Consider the following 22,105-nt stretch of genomic DNA (forward strand, 5'->3'; position numbering starts at 1 on the left):
GCTCTGAATAAAAGTACAGGGATTCTGTATTACTGTGACAACATAGGAAAGAAGGAATAAGGAGCCCAAAACTTGGAGAAGAAGGAAATATGAGAAAAAGGAAGGCTTTTAGCTAAGACCAGGCAGAAAGGAGTTTGGCCAGATGGCAGATGGACAGGGCTAACAGAGCTAGATAAACTTAGAGAAATGTGGGTGTTTGGCCTTCAAACTTAAATTGTCTCTGCTAACTTTACCATTTAAGCCCCAAATCATTCAGTGGCAGTAACCACAAAAGTGAGGGGGTGAACAAAATTGGAGAATCAATCAGAGAGCAGAAATCAGATGCAAAGATTACAAGAGAATTGCACAGAAATCTTCAGCCCTCTCTCCCAAGAATCCCTGAAAAATCAAAGGGAGGGCACTAGACTCCTCTGAGCACATAGGATGGGCTTTGAGTTACTTCACATGGGTATTCACAGGAAGTGTGACCTCACAAGGCAAACAAGTAACAATCTTCTTCAATTGTCTTTCCTGAAGAGCCGTGTATTCTCTAAAATATTCTCTTTTTAAGAGTCTGGTTGTCGTTTAATCTTTAGATACTGCCTCATCTAGGATGATAGGATTCTAGCAATTTGCATGCAGAAGAGAACAGCCATGTTTGGAGTGTTAGCCGGGGATGCCAGTCAGGATCGGCTAATTTATTCAGCTGGGACTATTTGCTGAGCACTTACTCTTATGCCCAGAATAGTGATGGGCATATTCGTATACCAAGAACGGTGGAAGGCTTTTGGCTGTTGGCATCCTCTCACTGAGGATTCTCAAAGCCCATTTTTAGTTTAAAAGTTAAAAAACTCTGAATTTGGCTAACCCATCATCTGAGCCTATTGTGAACAGGACACAGCCCACCAGGAAAATTCACTGCCATTTTAGCAAGCTAACTAGGAAATAGACCTGGATTTCCAGAAATATCCTCAGAACTCAATCTAAAGAAAGAGATTTCTTTACATGATAGTTTCCCTTTGCCACAGTTACACACACACACACACACACACACTAACAACACACTAGAAACACTTTGAGCTAAAATATTGTAGCTTTTAAGTATATATATGACCTATATGCACTATATATTTTAATATGTAATAACTATATGTTGCATATAAAACTCCATATCACATTAGTCATCTCATCCCATTCCATGAAAGTGAGCTGCTGAACCTCAAAATCAAATGCCTCTGTATGTGCAGTTGAAGACAAAGTACCTGAAATACTATAGTCCTGTAGCGCCTTTAAGGGATTACTTTTTCTAAATAAGCAGCCTCTATAGTACAATGCTAACCAGTTATTGGGATCTAAGTGAATTGCAGCAGAAAGATCTTGAGTTGCTTGCTTATAAAAGTGCTGTTTAAAATATGCTATCCCACGGAATGTCCTAGAAAAAGAAAAGCATCATTTTAATATGTATTGCAAAATATACATTTTTCTCTTTTGGACAAACCTATACAATTAATTTTATATTTCAGTAACAAATATTTTTAAAAATTTGTGATTACTTCTCCTTGCTTTCAAAGGAAGTTTAATCATGATGTTAATAGCAAAAAAAACATGAAAAATGTTATGAACTTTGTATAAAGAGATCCATTATACTTTATATATATTTATGTTTATTAATATATAAATTAAACTTCTATAATTATATGCTTAATATGCTATATATTAATTATATACTTGGTAATTACATTTATAAGTGTGTCAATAAATAAGATTTATTTTTATTATTTATTGAGTACCTAAAATACTAGACTCTAATTGATATCAGACAGTTCTCCAGAAAAACTAAATAATCTATTTTGAAGGAAATGGGCCTCAATGAATAGAGTTGTTAAGGGATTTTCTCTGGCATTGAAGATAAACCCAAATAAATGGAAGGCTCTACACAGATGAAAGCTATTGCACCAGCTGTGTGAATTAATCTCTCTTCTGACTCTGATTTTGAAATTATTATTGACCTATAATAATTCACTTAATAATATAAGGCAAATTAATATTTAGAAATAAAGACACTTAAGGAAAAGCAGGAGGAATAAGCTAGTATGTTGCCTATTTGGAAGAAGTTAAAATAAATCCAGGGGGAAGATAAATAGAATTTTAAGAAGATTAAGTTATGAAAACAATGGTAATTTGTTAAAAACAGTACAGCCAGTATATTGGCAGACTAGTAACAGAGGTCTTTCAAAAGCACTAAGCATCATGAGATTCAGGCTATTTTATCCTGGAGCAAAACATTTTTTTACCCCATTATCAAGAAATGTCTTACTTATTTTTTAATGAATACAAGAATTTTATATTTAATTTTAACTATTACTGACTGCTAAAGAATATTACTGATTATTTTTCAACATATGTATAATTCTAAACTTTAAATCTGAACTTTAAAACAGAACAAACTTGAAGTAATATTTTTTGTAGGATTCCATTAAAACATGTCAATTCTTCAAACACACGGACTTCTGCATCTGTGCCTTTTTTCATTTCCACTGCTTCAGTACTTCAGACTCTCCTCAGCTCACATCTGGGTTATTATTTACTCCATTTCTAGCTCTACAGTGATAAGATTTGATCATCAGGCAATGATGTCTTTTCTCAAAAACTTTCAACAGCCCCTATTGACAATGGCGAAAGACCAAATTCTTAAAATGGCGTATAAGACACCCTCCTTCCCCCACCCATAAGATAGCACCGTCTTACAATGCCTTGAATTAACTTTCTTGTTCTTCAACTAAATCGATGCTTTCCTGTAAGTAATGTCCCTTTAACTCAAGAAGTAGACAACCAGATTAAACCAATAACTGCAGAAGAATTTTAAGAGTTTCAAAAGTGTACCCTCCCTTCAAATGTTTGCAAGCTGAGATAATTTTAGAAGTGAGTTACTTCATACTTTCAAAAAACAAAAAATTATCTAATCCTAAAGGACATGTTTCTAAGAAAATGAAAAGATGGAAGGCCTAATTCATTATGAGAAAGTAGCCACATCCTAAATCAAATTCTGACTATGAAACTAGAAAGCAATCTTACTATATGAATATACATGAAAAACCTTAAGGAAAGTAAAGACAGAAAGAATTCCATATAATTTAATAATATTCTGTCTAAAAACATATGGCTAAGAGGCATTTATCCTTCAAAATTAGAAAACCTATTAGTAAGATTCCTGTAAGTAGGTCACAGGAAAAAAATTTTAAACAGGAATGAATAAATTAATTAAAGAATTAAAGAATAACTGGCTTAAGAATTACAACTATGGTACATTTTGATCCAAACCAAAAGATTTTCATTCAATTCAAAAGATGAAAATTACTATTATCACTAATATCATTGTTAAATTAATGTCAACACAATGACAAAAAGAGTTGGGAAGTTAGAGCAGAGCAAAAATGGTAGAAGAGGGAACTCCAAAATTCCACTCTTCCACAAAAGCAATGAATAAGCTGGCAAAAAACTGCCAGAATCAACATTTTTGAATCTCTAGAGTCTAATTAAAAACTTACAATCAGGGAAATGCTTAATAAGGGGAAAAATTGCTGGATTTTGGTAAGAGAGCTCTGTGGTGTTCTAACTTACCCTGTATCCCTCCGCCACCTCCCAGCTCTGTGAAGGCCTTGAGGGCGACCACCTGCAGGTGCCTGTTGCTAGTACCAGAGGGAGCAATATGAATCTTACTCTCAAAAGAATTACGGCTGTGTGTTTTAACCTGGCTGGTAGATCGTGAAGGATTGTCTTAAAGGTTTTCCTTTGTTCTGTCTGCCTTGTTGCTTTCCCAGGCTGATACGGCCTCTTGTACAGTATCTATCAAAAGCTCTTAGAGACAAATGTATTAACTGCCACCTGAGGCAAGGCATAACCGGGCAAGCAACAGACAGACCAAAAAGCCTGGAGAGAAAGAAGCTAGAGAAGATATCCGAGGGGAATGAGGGCTTTAAGTTTCCACAAATTCTAGGGAATCTAGAAGGCCACATGCAAGCCCACAGCTGGAAGGTGCACAGAGAGACCTAAGACCATACGCTCTCACCTCTGGTTGATTCAGGCTCTGTGCAGGCAGAACAGGAAAGCTAAGGCACTAAAGTTAACTGCTTGGGGAAGCCTGGGAGCAGAGGCGCAACCCAGTCATCTGCAACACTGAAAGTTTTGTTACCGTTTTCTGGTTCCAGGAGTTTAAGAAAATCTGTCAAATCACTAGCTGACAGCTAAGCCACCAGAACAGAGACTTCAGTGGCCACACATTATAAAGAATTCAGGCTATGCAAAATCAGTTCTGAAAAGTCACTGAACAAACAACATGAGTGACAATAAACAGCAACAGGAAAACCATGGAAAGTAAGGAGGTGAATCTGATACCCCAAGTTGCCACATTATAATAGTCAAAGCATCTACTTTTCAACAAAAACATAGCAAGTGTTGCAAAAGAACAAGGAAGTATGGTCCATAATTCACAAGACAAAGAAGAAATTAACAGAAACCATTCTTGAGGAAGGCCAGCGACAGTGGCTTAACTAAAAGTACTTCTAGTATGTATATTTTGGGGTGTATATGTTTATAAATGTCTTCCTGATGGATTGACACTTTTTCAATATGTAATGTTCTTTTTTGTCCTTTGTAACAAAATCTGAATTGAAATCTTACGTTGTCTGATATTAGTATAGCCATTAAACTCAATTTTGGTTACTATTTGCATGGAATGTTTTTCTCAATCCCTCTACTTTCAACCATTTTTTGTCTTTGGCTCTAAATTGATTCTCTTGTAGACAGCATATAACTGATTATGTGTTTTTAAAATCCCATTCTGCTACTATCTTTTAATTGAAGAGTTTAATCAATTTATATTTAATATAATTACTGGTAAGGACGAACAAGAGAGTTGCTTTAGGTGTTTGATAACAATTCTATATTCAAAAAAGCATTACTCTCCTAATTACCAGCAATAACTTCTCACAAAATGTCATGAAAATATAACCCATTCATAAGAGGAAAAATATATTTAGTAACATAGTTACCCTAAAATACTCCTTCTATATGAAGAAAATTACTAAAATTTATTGTAAATATATAAATATTTGGTTGAAATTTTTTAATGTTTTAAGATATTTTCAAGAAAGTGTTACTAAAGCTCACCTGAAAGGAAAAAAAAAAGGAAGTAAACCAGGAAAATACAGACAAAAAAAAGGAGTAATGAAGGGGCATGCCCTGAAATAATAATTGAAATGATATATTAATATAAAAATAAATCAATGAAAAAGAAAAACATATCACATATGTGCACAATTAATGTGAAAAATAAACAGGTCAAATCAATGGTGAAAGGATATTCAACAAACAGTACTGGATAAATTGGTTCTCTATATGGAAAAAGTTTATTCCTATCTTACAATACAGAACACACAAAGTGTGTATGAATTACAAATTTAACATTTTAAAAAATTTAATACAATTAGATAAAACTGTAGGTGAATTGTAAATCCAATCTCAAAATAGAGAATGATTTTTTAAACTTAAGAGCAAAGGACAAAACTGATTAAAAAAAGATTAATAAATTTGGCTGCATGTAGTCTAAATAATTTATATTGAAAAATATACAAATTTAATGAGACAAACGACAAACATTATATACATAAAAAACTGCAGACACAAAATATATAAATTAATGATATCTAAATTGAAAAAATATATAGACAAGACTAATTACTAAAAAAAATTTAAAAGTCAATAAATACATTTTTCTCTCAATCTTGCAGAAATGCAGACAACAGTGAAATATTACTTTAATTTATCAGACTGAATGGTATTTTAAATGACTATAAAAACAGAATACTCAGTGTTGGTAAAGGTATTAGGAAATGGACCCTGTCCTTAATGAGAGTATCAGTAGATTAGGCAACATTTCACATGTCAACTTGGTAATAATTATTAAAGATATTAAAAACAGCTATGCTCTTTAACTCAGTAATTCTAAACCTAAAATTTACTCTAAAGAAATAATAATGATATAAACAAAAGTTTATGAACAGATGATCATCAATACATTTTTCTATAGGAAATAAATGAAAACAATCTAAATATCCTGCAGTGGCAAAATAAATAATGGTGTACCCAAAGATAAAAAATATCATATGTACACTAAAATCATAGACTTGAAGAATACTTAATGCCATAAAAAATGCTCACAGTAAAATGGAAAGTGGAAAATCTGTATAAAAATATGTATTGCCTTTAATTCTGCAGAAAGACAATAATGTTTTATGTGTTACTATAACTACCTGTATATTAACATTTAAAGAAAATTAAGTGATTTTAAATTTCTTCTTTATAGCTTCATAATTTTTTTCAAACATTCATTCCCATGGAAATGTATTATTTCATTAAGAAAAATCAACTCCTTGTTAAATAAAAAGAGTAGAAAGAAAAGGAAATTGAATCCTTAAGTTATCTCAATTCTGAGTAGAAATAATTGATTTTATTATTGAAGCAATAGAAAATATTATAAATGAAGATTTCTGCTACTGGTAATGGAAGACCAGGTATTTCAAACCAACCCTCCTGCTTATGACAACTAGAAAAGATGCACAAAAAATGAAAACTGTATGGTAGAAGATATTGGATAGATAGCAACAAGAAAGTAGTATTTACCAGGCAAGGATATGCTAGAAGATGGAGATCAAAGGACATTAGCCTGGCTTTTGAAGCTGCTTTTCCAATGAGGCTATTTGCCTCTCTTGTAGGAGGCAGATGAGAGGCCTGGTGGTACTGACAGCTTTATAGGGTTGATAGATAGGCACTGGAGTCTAGGACTCATTAAGAGGGATAAGCCTTGATGAATTTCCACTTGTTATAGGTTGTAACCACACAGGGCAACATCTAAAGAAAAAAGATAAACTGGAAATGAACAGGCCCTCATGAAGCTGCAGCTTGGCTCTGAAACCTCTCAGTCCGTGAAGATGAACGAAGGAGAGCTTCCAGATCTCTATCACCCTCAGGCTCCCATGGAAAGCAAGCGTAAGTCCTCTCCAGAAGAAGGTAACATCATGCTAGGCCTCAGATGTTTTTCAAAAAACAACCTAAGGATATAGTGAGAAGGCCTAACATATATTTAGAAGCACAGAAGAAAAAGAAAGTGAGTCAGAAGCAACATTTTTCATGGCAATGTGTGGGGAAGTTGCGGTTCCTATGGCCAAGATCCTCACTGAACTTAAACCACCTGATGATGTAACTGGCCTGTTGCTAGGCTACCGCTTCCACACCTGTAGGCAATGAGCTATTATTGTGCTATATAGAGAGCTCGGCCCAGTGCTTTGCGCGGAGGCAGACTCTAGTGCTCGACCTACGGCCGGGAGAACAAGCTAGGTAATAAACCCTTTCACCCCAAAAACCGTTTTGCTATCAATTTCTTTGGTCACATTGAATCCATAAGTGAACTTGCCTGGGGCTGAAACCCATTGTATTTTGCACACTTCCCTGGATGCTTGCTTTATTTTACTATAAAAATTTTAATACTAAACAAAAATTGTGAATGAAAAGATGAGCAGGTATGACTTTATACACATTTTAAATCTCTTCAAAACAAAACTTAGATTAAAAGAGAAGCAACAAAATGAGAACTGTCTTATCCACAATAAGGTTGGGGAACAAAGTTTAATATCCAGGTTATAATAAGATATCACAGAAATCTACTCTCTGGACTCAATGAATACAAAAGATAATGAAAAAAAGAAATTCAAGGAAGAAACATATAAGCCAACATGTTAAAAGCTGATAATGTAACTAGTGTTTAGAAATGCAAATGAAACAACTCTACATTGCTATTTTATACCTATTACTCATGACTTTTAGGATATCTGTAAAGATTTTCATTCACTGGTAGCAGTGAAAATTGATTCATTATTTTTAAAAGATTATTTGATATATTTCAAGCAATTTTCTTTCATTTCAGAAATCATAATAATTTCAAAAACCACATCTAAAATAACTCTCACCTTGCTTGGGAATTTTGGGGATCTATATTTAACAAAGCTGTAAAATCTTGTATGGCTGAAATCCAGTTTTCATTTTCATAGTAAAATATCCCACGTTTCAATAATGCATCTGTTCTTTGGGGATCATAAAAAATACACTACATGGAGGGTTGGGGGGCAGTGGAGAGAGGCACAAAAACATATCACATAATGAAAAAAAGTACATAACCCCATATCAAATTAAATGGACTACAACCATATTTTTAACTTCAGATCACTTAAAAGCAAACTCAGTTGCCAAAACTTTCAGATTCGCATTTAAAGACCATGTATTTAGGAATTCCATTATTCATCAAATTCTAGAAAGGAGAGGTTTTCTGAGGAAAAAGTAGGAGAAAAAAAAAACATCATATATAAGAAGCCAAGGCTTTTATCACTGAAATTTTTACTGATAAAACTTCAAAACTGAATTGTTCAACTAGAGTTGGGTTATACTGCATCTACCACAGCATTTTATCCCAACTAAAGATGATACCTATTAGACCACATCAAGACTGATTCAATCAAATCAAATATGGATTAATCTAATTCCTCAAATGGTGAAAAGAAAAGCATTGGTATTGGCATGGTTCATTCATTCACACTGACATACAGGGCAAGAGTGAACAGACTAAATATTGCACACTTAATTGTAAAGCTCCTTGCCTACTGACAGTGGGGAAAAACTGAAGCATAAAGATTACCAAGTATTCTTAAAACAGGAAGAAAAAAACCGTAAAGATTTTTAAACTTTTTAACCCCAAGTTGCTATATTAGTCAGTTTTTTAAAAATTGGTGCCAAATGGAGGAAACCATCAAAATAGATAATCATTTAAGTATCTTCAAAGGAGATTTTTGGTCACTTGTAAATCAGAAGTTACCAAAACTTCCAAAACCGTCAAGTATATGGGTAACTATCATGGCTTAAGAAACAGGATGCTTGGGAACATGGAAAGCTAAATTATTTAAATAACTTCTAAATTCTCAATGGTACTAAGAACTAATAATTTGGAGTTAAAAGTAAGAAGATCACAGTTACAATTCTGCTGCAATCAAGGGAATATTTTGCCTACTCTAGTTTCAAGTAGAGTTCAGCTACAAGTTCACTTCCTCAAGAGAATTCCCTGATATCGCCCAACCAAATATTAATTCTCCCTATCATCTTTATCTCCTTCATAGGACTCATCACAGTTTATAATTATATATTTATGTATGTATTTATTTATGTAATATCTGTCCTTTAAAACCACATGTCTGTGGCTTAAGTGGGGAACCCGTTTTATTCACCAAGATTTATCCACTACATTATACAGTTCCTTAGCCAATAAACATTTGTGAGTAGATAAATGAATAGGCCAGTGAGCACAGCTTCCTTTGGAGCAGACAGGTTTGCTGCAGAAGAAAATGAGCTTTGTCTCAAGAGTTAAGAAGTGGAAAATGATTCTCTTTTGTTTGAGGGAAAGAAGCAACTTTCAAAGGTTTATTTAACCACTGCTTCATGGTTCAAGGGGAAAGAACTGGAAAAGGCAAGCCCCCTCCTCAGACCTGTCTCAGTGCTCCACACCCAACTCTGATGTAACCCATTCTCACTAATAGTAAAAAAAAAAAAAAAAAAAAAGTATTGATACAGTAGTAATATCAATTCCAATAATGAATGTTCTAGGTCCTAACCTAAAATAAATTGTTTGGTTATATAACATGTACAAAAGACTTTCAACAATTTCCTATACTATTAGGATGAGAATATAATGACCTAAAATATATAAATGGCAATATTGTAAAGCAGCTTACCTTAGAAAAGTCATCAATGGCCAGTACTCTGTTTGCTGTTTCACACATCTCACCCCTCCTGAAATACGTATCAGCATCCATTGGCTTGCACTTAATTGCCTGGGTATAGTTTAGAATTGCTAACATAAGGTTATTTCTTCTCCTGAAAATTTCTGCCCTTGACAAATACACCTCTAAAGAAAATTTAAAAAGGTAAAATGTAGTGTTTCAGTCTCTTTATTAACTATAAAATTTTTTACATTAATCCTTCTCTCTTCAGAAATGTAGTACAGAATATTTCTCTACTATCCCTTCTCTTTCACTTTTTATTTTCATTTTCTTATTGACATATAGCTGATATAAAATATTATATTGGTTTCAAGTATACAAAAGTTATGTACATTATTAAATCCTCACCCCAATTAGTGTAGTTACTATCTGTCAACATAGGAAGATGTCACAGAACCATTGGCTATATTCTCCATGTTGCATTTCCAACCCTGTGACCAACTTATATTATGATTCAGAGTTTTGATCCCGTTTATCCCCTTCACCTACCCCACCCACTCACCCCAACCCCTCCCCCATGGTAACCACCAGTCATTTCTCAGTGTCTCTGAGTCTACTGCTGTTTTGTTCATTTTGTTTTGTTTTGTTTTTAGATTCCACATTTCAGTCCTTTCTTAACCATTTAAGTTAAGGGTGTTATTTTTTTTATTTCAACAGTGCAAAGTATGTTCTCAAAGACTGGATAGATACTTACGTATAGTTAAAAGCATTTTCAGTTTCAATTTTAAGAGACAAAAATTACCTTTTTCCTTTTTGTATATCTGAAATGTTCATAATCTTAAAGTTTATACTGTAAAATTTCAGATTTTGATGGCATAAAATTTTGTGGACTTTTAACAGGTATCAGATCAGCATAGTCCGAAAAACATACACTAAGCTCTTGTTATATTCCAGGGGTATGTTGTGGGTGCTGGGGACTCAAACATGAATATGATGTTTTCTCATTCCCAAAAAGTTCCGTGTTTAGTCATACAAGTTGGTTAGAGGATGGTCCATAAGAGCAAATGCATAAATTTCACCCAACCAAGAAATCTAAGGAACACTACAACTATAATTCAGAGATTTGTGGTCAAGAAAAGATTTGAGAATTACTTCTATAGCTAAAATTTTTAAGTTTCATATTCTTCTTATGAGATGAACAGTAAGGAATCTATCATAAAGTATACTAAAGGCATTAACATTTCAAACCATGAGTATTTTTGAAACAATACAAGATAATGAGTCCCCAAGTGTAAATTTAAGTTAGGAAATTCACAACCATGTTTAAAGACCTTTCTCTATTTATCTATGTATCTTTATAATACCAGTAAATGATGAAAGCCTAGGTAAAGATGTAAGTAATATAACTAACTGTCTGCATAGACAACCCACCTGCATTATTTTTATTATATTTATTTATATAATTCAAGTCTTCCAAAGCTTCTTTAATTTTGTCTTGGAAAAGATAAATGAGGTGTCGATGCCAATAGACATTTAGAAAAAATGGCTCCAAGTGTACAGCCTAGAAAACATATTGCATAAATTCAATTAAAGTTGATTTATTAAAAGAAAATAACCTACCAAATAAATGTTTCAAACTATTGATCCCAATGGCTTTGTTTGTGTGTAATCTAAAATAGTATCTCCCAATCTAACAAAATCTAGTGTATTTAATATTATTTGAAAATGCCAATAATTATAATTTCACAATCTCACATGTACACTAAATATTCATTGTTCAAAATTATATTAAAAATTACCATACAATTATAAGCTCGTGTAAAATAACTGCTATTTTAATTAAATAAAACTTACTTCCTGTAGATCATTCATGGCACTCTGTAATTTTCCCAGTTTCCTATAAATAGCTCCACGCCTGCCATATGCAAATGCAGGATATGTTTTCTTATTATTTATTTCTTCAGTCAAGATCTCCACTTCAGATTCATAGTATTTAATGACTTCTGGAGGAAGATCCGACTTCAAAGAATCACTCAATTCTAGTTTTAGTGGTTCTTTCACTTCTTTTGACAGCTCTTTTTTAGTAGATATTTTGACAATTTTCTCTCTCAGAGCTGTCTTCTGTTTCTCCTTAGAGAACATATCAAGAACCCATGTTCGAGGGTCATTATTTTCTGGAATTCCTCCCTTGCTTTGGACAAATTTGTCAAAATTTAAACATGAAGGTAGGCTGGGACACTGAATTATCCGTTCATATACTGGAAGATTGAGCAAATATTTCTTCTGTCCAGGAAGGATTCCATGAGACATTGATCTAGATTTAAAAAGAGTGATTTTTCTGTTAGAGGAATAAACTACCTTTATAATCAATAAATCAACTCAGCCATACACAAAATTACTATTTCTCTGTAACTGAAATAAAATTACATGCTACTTTTGTACAAACCAAGTTTTCCTCTTCATTCCTTAAAATTGTAATACCATATGAAGAATCTGTAGCATTCATGAAAGCAGAAGAGTATTATTAGGATTATTAGGAGCATGTAGCTTTCCTAGAGTACCGAAGTAAGGAATCAATGCTCCTTTAAGGCTTAATTTACACCTTCATCCCCAACTAGAGGAATTACAATGGGGAACTGAAGAAATAAAACAATGTGAGAAAGGAAAAAATGTCTTCTAAGAGGTTAGGGTGGGCATGAACTTAAGTAAGTGGCAAGAAGAAAATATTTGATGACACAGCACTCCCCAAAGTCAATCAGCTGTGACCTCCTGAACCGTCCCATGGAGCCACAACTACTCAAGTACCTCAGACTCACACATCCCTGCTCACAGGGGCCTGCATTGGTGGCTGCTAGCCCCAGCTAGGGCAGCCTTGGCTAGAGCTTCCCTGACATTCTCTGAGTGATCCTCAAACTTTAGCATTCATCAGTCACCTGGAAGACTCGTGAAACAAATTTCTGAAGTATTAGCTGGATTTGGTGGACAAATAACCACAGTGTGGACAAAACTCCCACAATAAACCACAGGGAGATTCGGTGGAATAGAAGTTTGATGAGGATTTAGGTGCTTTGGACGCCCTGGAAAAAGAGAGGAGGTCCTGAGGCTGCTGCAACAAATCCCCCTTTCTTGCCAGCACGTGGATTTACTCTAGGGAGAAATTTTCAGTTACCTGGGTCAGTCTCAGTCCAGAAGCAGATGATCCTCCTTTTGAAGGTCATATGAAGGTTATCAGAAGGTCAATAGGCTACCTCACAATGTCAACATCATTCACCTCACTTCATCTTATCATGGAGCATTTTATCATCTCACATCATTGCAAAAAGGAATAAAGACCAGAGGACACAGGACAATATCCAGACCACATCCACACCTGAGAGAACCCAGCGCCTCACGAAGGGGGTAAGATACAAGCCCCGGCCCGGCGGGAGCCGAGCGCCCCTCCCCCCAGCTCCCGGCGGGAGAAGAGCAGGCAGAGCGGGAGGGAGACGGAGCCCAGGACTGCTGAACACCCAGCCCCAGCCATTCGGGCCAGAGTGCAGGGCCCTCGATACTGGGAAAACAGGGCAGCAAGAAGAGCAAGCGGGCACCAGTGGCGTGGCACCGGAGGACACAAGAAAAGCGAGCGACTATTTTTTTTTTTTTTTGCTGTTTTGTTTTGGAGAGCGCTTTTTGGAAGTCTTAAAGGGATAGGGCCCCCAATACTAGGGAAACGGCAGCAAGAAGAGTGAGCGGGCATCGGTGGCCTGGCGCCGGAGGACACCAGAAAAGCGAGCGACCATATTTTTTTTTTGCTGTTTTGTTTTGGCGAGCGCTTTTTGGAAGTCTTAAAGGGATAGGGACCCCAATACTAGGGAAACAGGGCAGCAAGACTGGTGAGCAGATGCCTGAGGCTGGCGCCGGAGAATAAAGAAAAACGAGCAGCCACCTTTTTTTTTTTTTTTAATTTAAATTTTTTTTTTTTTTTTTTTGTGGTCATTGTTTTGTTTTGGCGGGTGCTTTTTGGAAGTCTTAAAGGGGCAGGGTGGGACACGTAATCCAGAGGTAGGGAATCCAGGGATCTCTGGGCACCCTAACCCCTGGGCTGCAGGGAGCAGGGAGGCCCCTTACAGAGATAAATAGCCTCCAGGCCCCTCCCTCCCCCTCCAACGCTACTCAACCACTTTGGAGCAGAGGCCCGAACCAGGCCACGCCCACAGCAACAGCGGAGATCAACTCCATAGCAGCCGGGCAGGAAGCAGAAGCCATGTCTGCGCGCAGCTGCCCAGCCCAAGCCACTAGAGGCCGCTGTTCTCCCAGGAGAGGAGGGCCACAAACCAACAAGAAAGGAAGTCCTTCCAGCCGTCACTCGTCCCAGTTCTGCAGACTATTCCTATCACCATGAAAAGGCAAAAGTACAGGCAGACAAAGATCACAGAGACAACACCAGAGGAGACAGACCTAACCAGTCTTCCTGACAAAGAATTCAAAATAAGAATCATAAACATGCTGACAGAGATGCAGAGAAATACGCAAGAGAAATGGGATGAAGTCCGGAGGGAGATCACAGATGCCAGAAAGGAGATTGCAGAAATGAAACAAACTCTGGAAGGATTTATAAGCAGAATGGATAGGATGCAAGAGGCCATTGATGGAACTGAAAGCAGAGAACAGGAAGGCATAGAAGCTGACATAGAGAGAGATAAAAGGATCTCCAGGAATGAAACAATGTTAAGAGAACTGTGTGACCAATACAAAAGAAACAATATCCGTATTATAGGGGTTCCAGAAGACAAAGAGAGAGGAAAAGAGATGGAAAGTATCTTAGAAGAAATAATTGCTGAAAACTTCCCCAAACTGGGGGAGGAAATAATCGAACAGACCACGGAAATACACAGAACCCCCAACAGAAAGGATCCAAGGAGAACAACACCAAGACACATAATAATTAAAATGGCAAAGATCAAGGACAAAGAAAGAGTTTTAAAGGCAGCTAGAGAGAAAAAGGTCACCTATAAAGGAAAACCCATCAGGCTAACATCAGACTTCTCAACAGAAACCCTACAGGTCAGAAGAGAATGGCATGATATATTTAATACAATGAAACAGAAGGGCCTTGAACCAAAGATACTGTATCCAGCACGACTATCATTCAAATATGACGGTGGGATTAAACAATTCCCAGACAAACAAAAGCTGAGGGAATTTGCTTCCCACAAACCACCTCTACAGAACATCTTACAGGGACTGCTCTAGATGGGAGCACTCCTAGAAAGAGCACAGCACAAAACACCCAACATATGAAGAATTGAGGAGGAGGAATAAGAAGGGAGAGAAGAAAAGAATCTCCAGACAGTGTATATAACAGCTCAATAAGCGAGCTAACTTAGGCAGTAAGATACTAAAGAGGCTAACCTTGAACCTTTGGTAACCACGAATTTAAAGCCTGCAATGGCAATAAGTACATATCTTTCAATAGTCACCCTAAATGTTAATGGGCTGAATGCACCAATAAAAAGACATAGAGTAATAGAATGGATAAAAAAGCAAGACCCATCTATATGCTGCTTACAAGAAACTCACCTCAAACCCAAAGACATGTACAGACTAAAAGTCAAGGGATGGAAAAACATATTTCAAGCAAACAACAGCGAGAAGAAAGCAGGGGTTGCAGTACTAATATCAGACAAAATAGACTTCAAAACAAAGAAAGTAACAAGAGATAAAGAAGGACACTACATAATGATAAAGGGCTCAGTCCAACAAGAGGATATAACCATTATAAATACATATGCACCCAACACAGGAGCACCAGCATATGTGAAACAAATACTAACAGAACTAAAGGGGGAAATAGACTGCAATGCATTCATTCTAGGAGACTTCAACACACCACTCACCCCAAAGGATAGATCAACCGGGCAGAAAATAAGTAAGGACACGGAAGCACTGAACAACACAGTAGAGCAGATGGACCTAATAGACATCTATACAACTCTACATCCAAAAGCAACAGGATATACATTCTTAAGTGCATATGGAACATTCTCCATAGTAGACCACATACTAGGCCACAAAAAGAGCCTCAGAAAATTCCAAAAGATTGAAATCCTACCAACCAACTTTTCAGACCACAAAGGCATAAAACTAGAAATAAACTGTACAAAGAAAGCACAGAGGCTCACAAACACACGGAGGCTTAACAACACGCTCCTAAATAATCAATGGATCAATGACCAAATCAAAATGGAGATCCAGCAATATATGGAAACAAATGACAACAACAACACTAAGCCCCAACTTCTGTGGGACACAGCAAAAGCAGTCTTAAGAGGAAAGTATATAGCAATCCAAGCATATTTAAAAAAGGAAGAGCAATCCCAAATGAACGGTCTAATGTCACAACTATCGAAATTGGAAAAAGAAGAACAAATGAGGCCTAAGGTCAGCAGAAGGAGGGACATAATAAAGATCAGAGAAGAAATAAATAAAATTGAGAAGAATAAAACAATAGCAGATATCAATGAAACCAAGAGCTGGTTCTTCGAGAAAATAAACAAAATAGATAAGCCTCTGGCCAGACTTATTAAGAGGAAAAGAGAGTCAACACAAATCAACAGTATCAGAAACGAGAAAGGAAAAATCACGACGGACCCCACAGAAATACAAAGAATTATTAGAGACTACTATGAAAACCTATATGCTAACAAGCTGGGAAACCTAGGAGAAATGGACAACTTCCTAGAAAAATACAATCTTCCATGATTGACCCAGAAAGAAACAGAAAATCTAAACAGACCAAATACCAGCAATGAAATTGAAGCGGTAATCAAAAAACTACCAAAGAACAAAACCCCCGGGCCAGATGGATTTACCTCGGAATTTTATCAGACATACAGGGAAGACATAATACCCATTCTCCTTAGAGTTTTCCAAAAAATAGAAGAGGAGGGGATACTTCCAAACTCATTCTATGAAGCTAACATCACCCTAATACCAAAACCAGGCAAAGACCCCACCAAAAAAGAAAACTACAGACCAATATCCCTGATGAACGTAGACGCAAAAATACTCAACAAAATATTAGCAAACCAAATTCAAAAATACATCAAAAGGATCATACACCATGACCAAGTGGGATTCATCCCAGGGATGCAAGGATGGTACAACATTCGAAAGTCCATCAACATCATCCACCACATCAACAAAAAGAAAGACAAAAACCACATGATCATCTCCATAGATGCTGAAAAAGCATTTGACAAAGTTCAACATCCATTCATGATAAAAACTCTCAGCAAAATGGGAATAGAGGGCAAGTACCTCAACATAATAAAGGCCATCTATGATAAACCCACAGGCAACATTATATTGAACAGCGAGAAGCTGAAAGCATTTCCTCTGAGATTGGGAACTAGACAAGGATGCCCACTCTCTCCACTGTTATTTAACATAGTACTGGAGGTCCTAGCCACGGCAATCAGACAATACAAAGAAATACAAGGAATCCAGACTGGTATAGAAGAAGTTAAACTGTCACTATTTGCAGATGACATGATACTGTACATAAAAAGCCCTAAAGACTCCACCCCAAAACTACTAGAACTGATATCAGAATACAGCAAAGTTGCAGGATACAAAATCAACACACAGAAATCTGTGGCTTTCCTATACACTAACAATGAACCAACAGAAAGAGAAATCAGGAAAACAACTCCATTCACAATTGCATCAAAAAAAATAAAATACCTAGGAATAAACCTAACCAAGAAAGTGAAAGACTTATACTCTGAAAACTACAAGTCACTCTTAAGAGAAATTAAAGGGGACACTAACAAATGGAAACTCATCCCATGCTTTTGGCTAGCAAGAATTAATATCGTCAAAATGGCCATCCTGCCTAAAGCAATATACAGATTTGATGCAATCCCTATGAAACTACCTGCAACATTCTTCAATGAACTGGAACAAATAATTCAAAAATTCATGTGGAAGCACCAAAGACCCCGAATAGCCAAAGCAATCCTGAGTAAGAAGAATAAAGTAGGGGGAATCTCACTCCCCAACTTCAAGCTCTATTATAAAGCCATAGTAATCAAGACAATTTGGTACTGGCACAAGAGCAGAGCCACAGACCAATGGAACAGACTAGAGAATCCAGACATTAACCCAGACATATATGGTCAATTAATATTTGATAAAGGAGCCATGGACATACAATGGCAAAATGACAGTCTCTTCAACAGATAGTGCTGGCAAAACTGGACAGCTACATATAGGAGAATGAAACTGGACCAATGTCTAACCCCATATACAAAAGTAAACTCAAAATGGATCAAAGACCTGAATGTAAGTCATGAAACCATTAAACTCTTGGAAGAAAACATAGGCAAAAACCTCTTAGACATAAACATGAGTGACCTCTTCTTGAACATATCTCCCTGGGCAAGGAAAACAACAGCAAAAATGAATAAGTGGGACTATATTAAGCTGAAAAGCTTCTGTACAGCAAAAGACACCATCAATAGAACAAAAAGGAACTCTACAGTATGGGAGAATATATTTGAAAATGACACATCCGATAAAGGCTTGACGTCCAGAATATATAAAGAGCTCACATGCCTCAACAAACAAAATACAAATAACCCAATTAGAAAGTGGGCAGAGGAACTGGACAGACAGTTCTCCAAAAAAGAAATACAGATGGCCAACAGACACATGAAAAGATGCTCCACATCGCTAATTATCAGAGAAATGCAAATTAAAACTACAATGAGGTATCACCTCACACCAGTAAGGATGGCTGCCATCCAAAAGACAAACAACAACAAATGTTGGCGAGGCTGTGGAGAAAGGGGAACCCTCCTACACTGCTGGTGGGAATGTAAGTTAGTTCAACCATTGTGGAAAGCAGTATGGAGGTACATCAAAATGCTCAAAACAGACATACCATTTGACCCAGGAATTGCACTCCTAGGAATTTACCCTAAGAATGCAGCAATCAAGTATGAGAAAGATCAGTGCACCCCTATGTTTATCGCAGCACTATTTACAATAGCCAAGAATTGGAAGCAACCTAAATGTCCATCAATAGATGAATGGATAAAGATGTGATACATATACACAATGTGGTACATATACACTCAGCCATAAGAAAAGGGCAAATCCAACCATTTGCAGCAACATGGATGGAGCTGGAGGGTATTATGCTCAGTGAAACAAGCCAAACGGAGAAAGAGAAATACCAAATGATTTCACTTATCTGTGGAATATAAGAACAACGGAAAAACTGAAGGAACAAAACAGCAGCAGAATCACAGAACTCAAGAATGGACTAACAGGTACCAAAGGGAAAGGGACTTGGGAGGATGGGTGGGTAGGGAGGGATAAGGGAGGGGGAGAAGTAGGGGGGTATTAAGATTAGCATGCATGGGGGGGTAGGAGAAAAGGGAGGGCTGCACAACACAGAGAAGGCAAGTAGTGATTCTACAACATTTTGCTATGCTGATAGACAGTGACTGTAAAGGGGTTTATAGGGGGGACCTGGTATAGGGCAGAGCCTAGTAAACATAATATTCGTCATGTAAGTGTAGATTAGTGATACCAAAAAGAAAAAAAAGGGCAGTTCCTGTGTGGTAACCTCCAATGAGTTCTACACAAGAGTATAAAGGGCATATAAAAGTGTAGGCAAAGGGTCTGTTTGTGTTTATACAGAGGATCAAAGCCTAATTGGGCTACCCCGAAAATGAACTAAGATACGATATGAAAAATAACTTCCAACATCAGCACTCTCTGGAAGACTCATGCCAGAAGATGATCATCAAAAAACCCCAACAAAGATCCACGCACTGCTACAGCTGTAGATGCACTCATCCCACCAGTTCCTGGACTTGCCATGGGAATGAGGAAGGAGATATCTAAGCTGGCCTGTGCATACAGTAAAACAACAAATTTGACTGGATCTATACTGCTGGAACTCAATCAAGAATTAGGAGAAGTGCAAATTGTAGCGCTCCAAAATCTTACAACTACAGACTATTTACTGTTAAAAGAACATAATGGATGTAAACATTCCCCAGGAATGGGTTGTTTAAATTTGTCTGATTTCTCTCAGACTGTTCAAGTTCAGTTGGGCAATATCCACCATATCATAGATAAGTTTTCACAAATGCCTAAGGTGCCTAACTGGTTTTCTTGGTTTCACTGGAGATGGCTGGTAATTACAGGTATGCTTTGGTTATGTAACTATACTCCTATTATGTTAATGTGTGTGCGCAATTTAAGTAGTAGCTTAAAACGTATACATGCTGAAGTTACTCTACAAGATATGTCAAAGAAATAATCAATCTTCCTATGTTTTCTGCCGCCTGCTACTTCTATAGCTTTTCTTCTTCCTTCCTAATTACAATCCTTAAATAGAATTCGTGCCTCATATCAAATTTACCAAGTATCATAATTCTTCCAAGTGGTAAAGCTACCTCAAGACAAATGCTGGGCATAGAAGCTACAGGGCATAAATATGCAAAGAAATAAAAAGCTAACCATTTCAAACAATAAGGCTTCTCTCTCACTTACCAACTTTACATTTCCCTGTATGGCCCCGGAAGATGACTGGTTAGCCAGAGACGGGTAAGATTCCTCAAGGGAGGAACAACCTAAGACAGGCACAGTCGCAGGGGGGTCATCAGGTGAGAAATTGGGGATCAACAGAGGTGAGGCTTAGAACCTCACCCCCCCTGTTCTGAGAGAAATCTTCTGCATACGTGGATGTTTTATTGCCCTTGTCTAACTTGGATTAACACATAGTCTACAGGCACACACCTGATCATCTACATTTGCTCTCTTACAACACTAAACTATGTTTTCTACCTTTATCTTGTATCTACCTACCACTTCAGCATTTTATTAAAAATAATAATAATAAAGAGAGAAATGTGGTATCCACATATAAATCAAGTATAAAAATCAAATGAGTATTCATATTTGAACTGACTGTTTATAGTTCATAATGCATGAGCAAAACCGAAGGTTTCTGTGATGGCTGCCCTTGTACTGTTCACCATGTAAGAACTTATTCACTATGTAAGAATTTGTTCTCCATGTAATAACTTGTTTGTTATGCCTCAGAAGATTGGAGACTGACGAAAATTAGGCTTGGGGTGGATTAATGATTGTGCATTGAGCATTGACTCCCCTATACAGAATTTTATTGTTGTTAACAACCATTTGATCAATAAATATGAGAGATGCCCTCACAAAAAAACAAACAAAAAAAAAAAAAAACGTACACACTTCCAATGGTAAAATAATAAGTAACCGGGATGTAATGAATATAGTCAAGATATTGTAACAGCTTGGTATGGTGATAGCTGGTACCTAGAATTGTCATGTATATAAATGTTGAATCACTATGTTGTACACCTGAAACTAATGTAATGTAATACTGTGTGTCAACTACCCTTCAATAAAAAATAATTATCTAAGAAAAAAATAAATGAATAAAATAATAAATAAATAAATAAATAAACCACAGGGACAGAATGGTAATCACAGAATTTTAACTCACAGGGATCTGTGGCAATAACTAAATGACTACAAGTCACTGGAAATGAGATAGATGGACAGCCTGCCTAGGGTGTTCTTTGCCTTAGAGAGGTGAGAAATTTCTAGGTCTTCTGGGCATTAGTCTATCCAACTATAGTTGGGGTTTACAACCTCTTACACAGATCTCAGACTTAAGCCAGTTCATAGTCCAAATCTTCTCACCTGACAGGGAGGCCAGGCCAGGTCCCACTGAGGAAGGATCTTGCATTGTGGCCTATGTGTATTTAGTGAAATTTCCCTAATATCTTCCAAAGGTTGGGGAAAGAGGAAAACCCAAACCTTCTGGGGATTACTAGATACGAGCTTTAAATGTATGCTGATCCACAAATACCCACTGTAGATGCCACTGAAATTCATCATTCAAATTAGGGAATTATGAAGGTAAAGTGAAATAAAGAATCTTAGCCTGAAACCATCCAACAGTGGATCTTGTGAGGCATGGGCCCATACTATGATAAGGTCCCTAGTCCCAGAATGTGTAGTGGGAATGAATCAAATTCCTAACTGCAAAAAATACACACTGAAGGAGATAATGGTGGTGTTAAGTGAAAAATCTCTGGAAGTTGCCCATTCCATCTCATACAACTATCCTCCAAGATTGTATACCAAAAGAAGTAATAACAGACCATTAGGGAAATTATAGATTAATGGCACTAATCAAAATATGTCACTTCCTACTTTGGGGGAAATTAAGTCTGCCTCCTTTGGGGATGTAGCAGGAGCAA

At 36.6% G+C, this 22,105-nt stretch overlaps 1 protein-coding gene across 1 annotated transcript in view; it reads right to left on the reverse strand.

The window, feature by feature from the left end:
• TTC6 (tetratricopeptide repeat domain 6) overlaps nucleotides 1-22,105 on the reverse strand; it is a 191,878-nt gene that overhangs the window by 40,473 nt on the left and 129,300 nt on the right. Inside the window, exons 12-16 of the mRNA XM_057488491.1 lie at nucleotides 11,655-12,114; nucleotides 11,232-11,361; nucleotides 9,813-9,985; nucleotides 8,004-8,140; nucleotides 1,242-1,411 (exon numbers count right to left, since the gene is read on the reverse strand). Coding sequence (XP_057344474.1) covers nucleotides 1,242-1,411; nucleotides 8,004-8,140; nucleotides 9,813-9,985; nucleotides 11,232-11,361; nucleotides 11,655-12,114 — 1,070 coding nt within the window. The remainder of the gene's footprint in view (nucleotides 1-1,241; nucleotides 1,412-8,003; nucleotides 8,141-9,812; nucleotides 9,986-11,231; nucleotides 11,362-11,654; nucleotides 12,115-22,105) is intronic.

This window comes from Manis pentadactyla, chromosome 11 (assembly GCF_030020395.1).
Source record: "Manis pentadactyla isolate mManPen7 chromosome 11, mManPen7.hap1, whole genome shotgun sequence".
NCBI classification, from domain to species: domain Eukaryota; kingdom Metazoa; phylum Chordata; class Mammalia; order Pholidota; family Manidae; genus Manis; species Manis pentadactyla.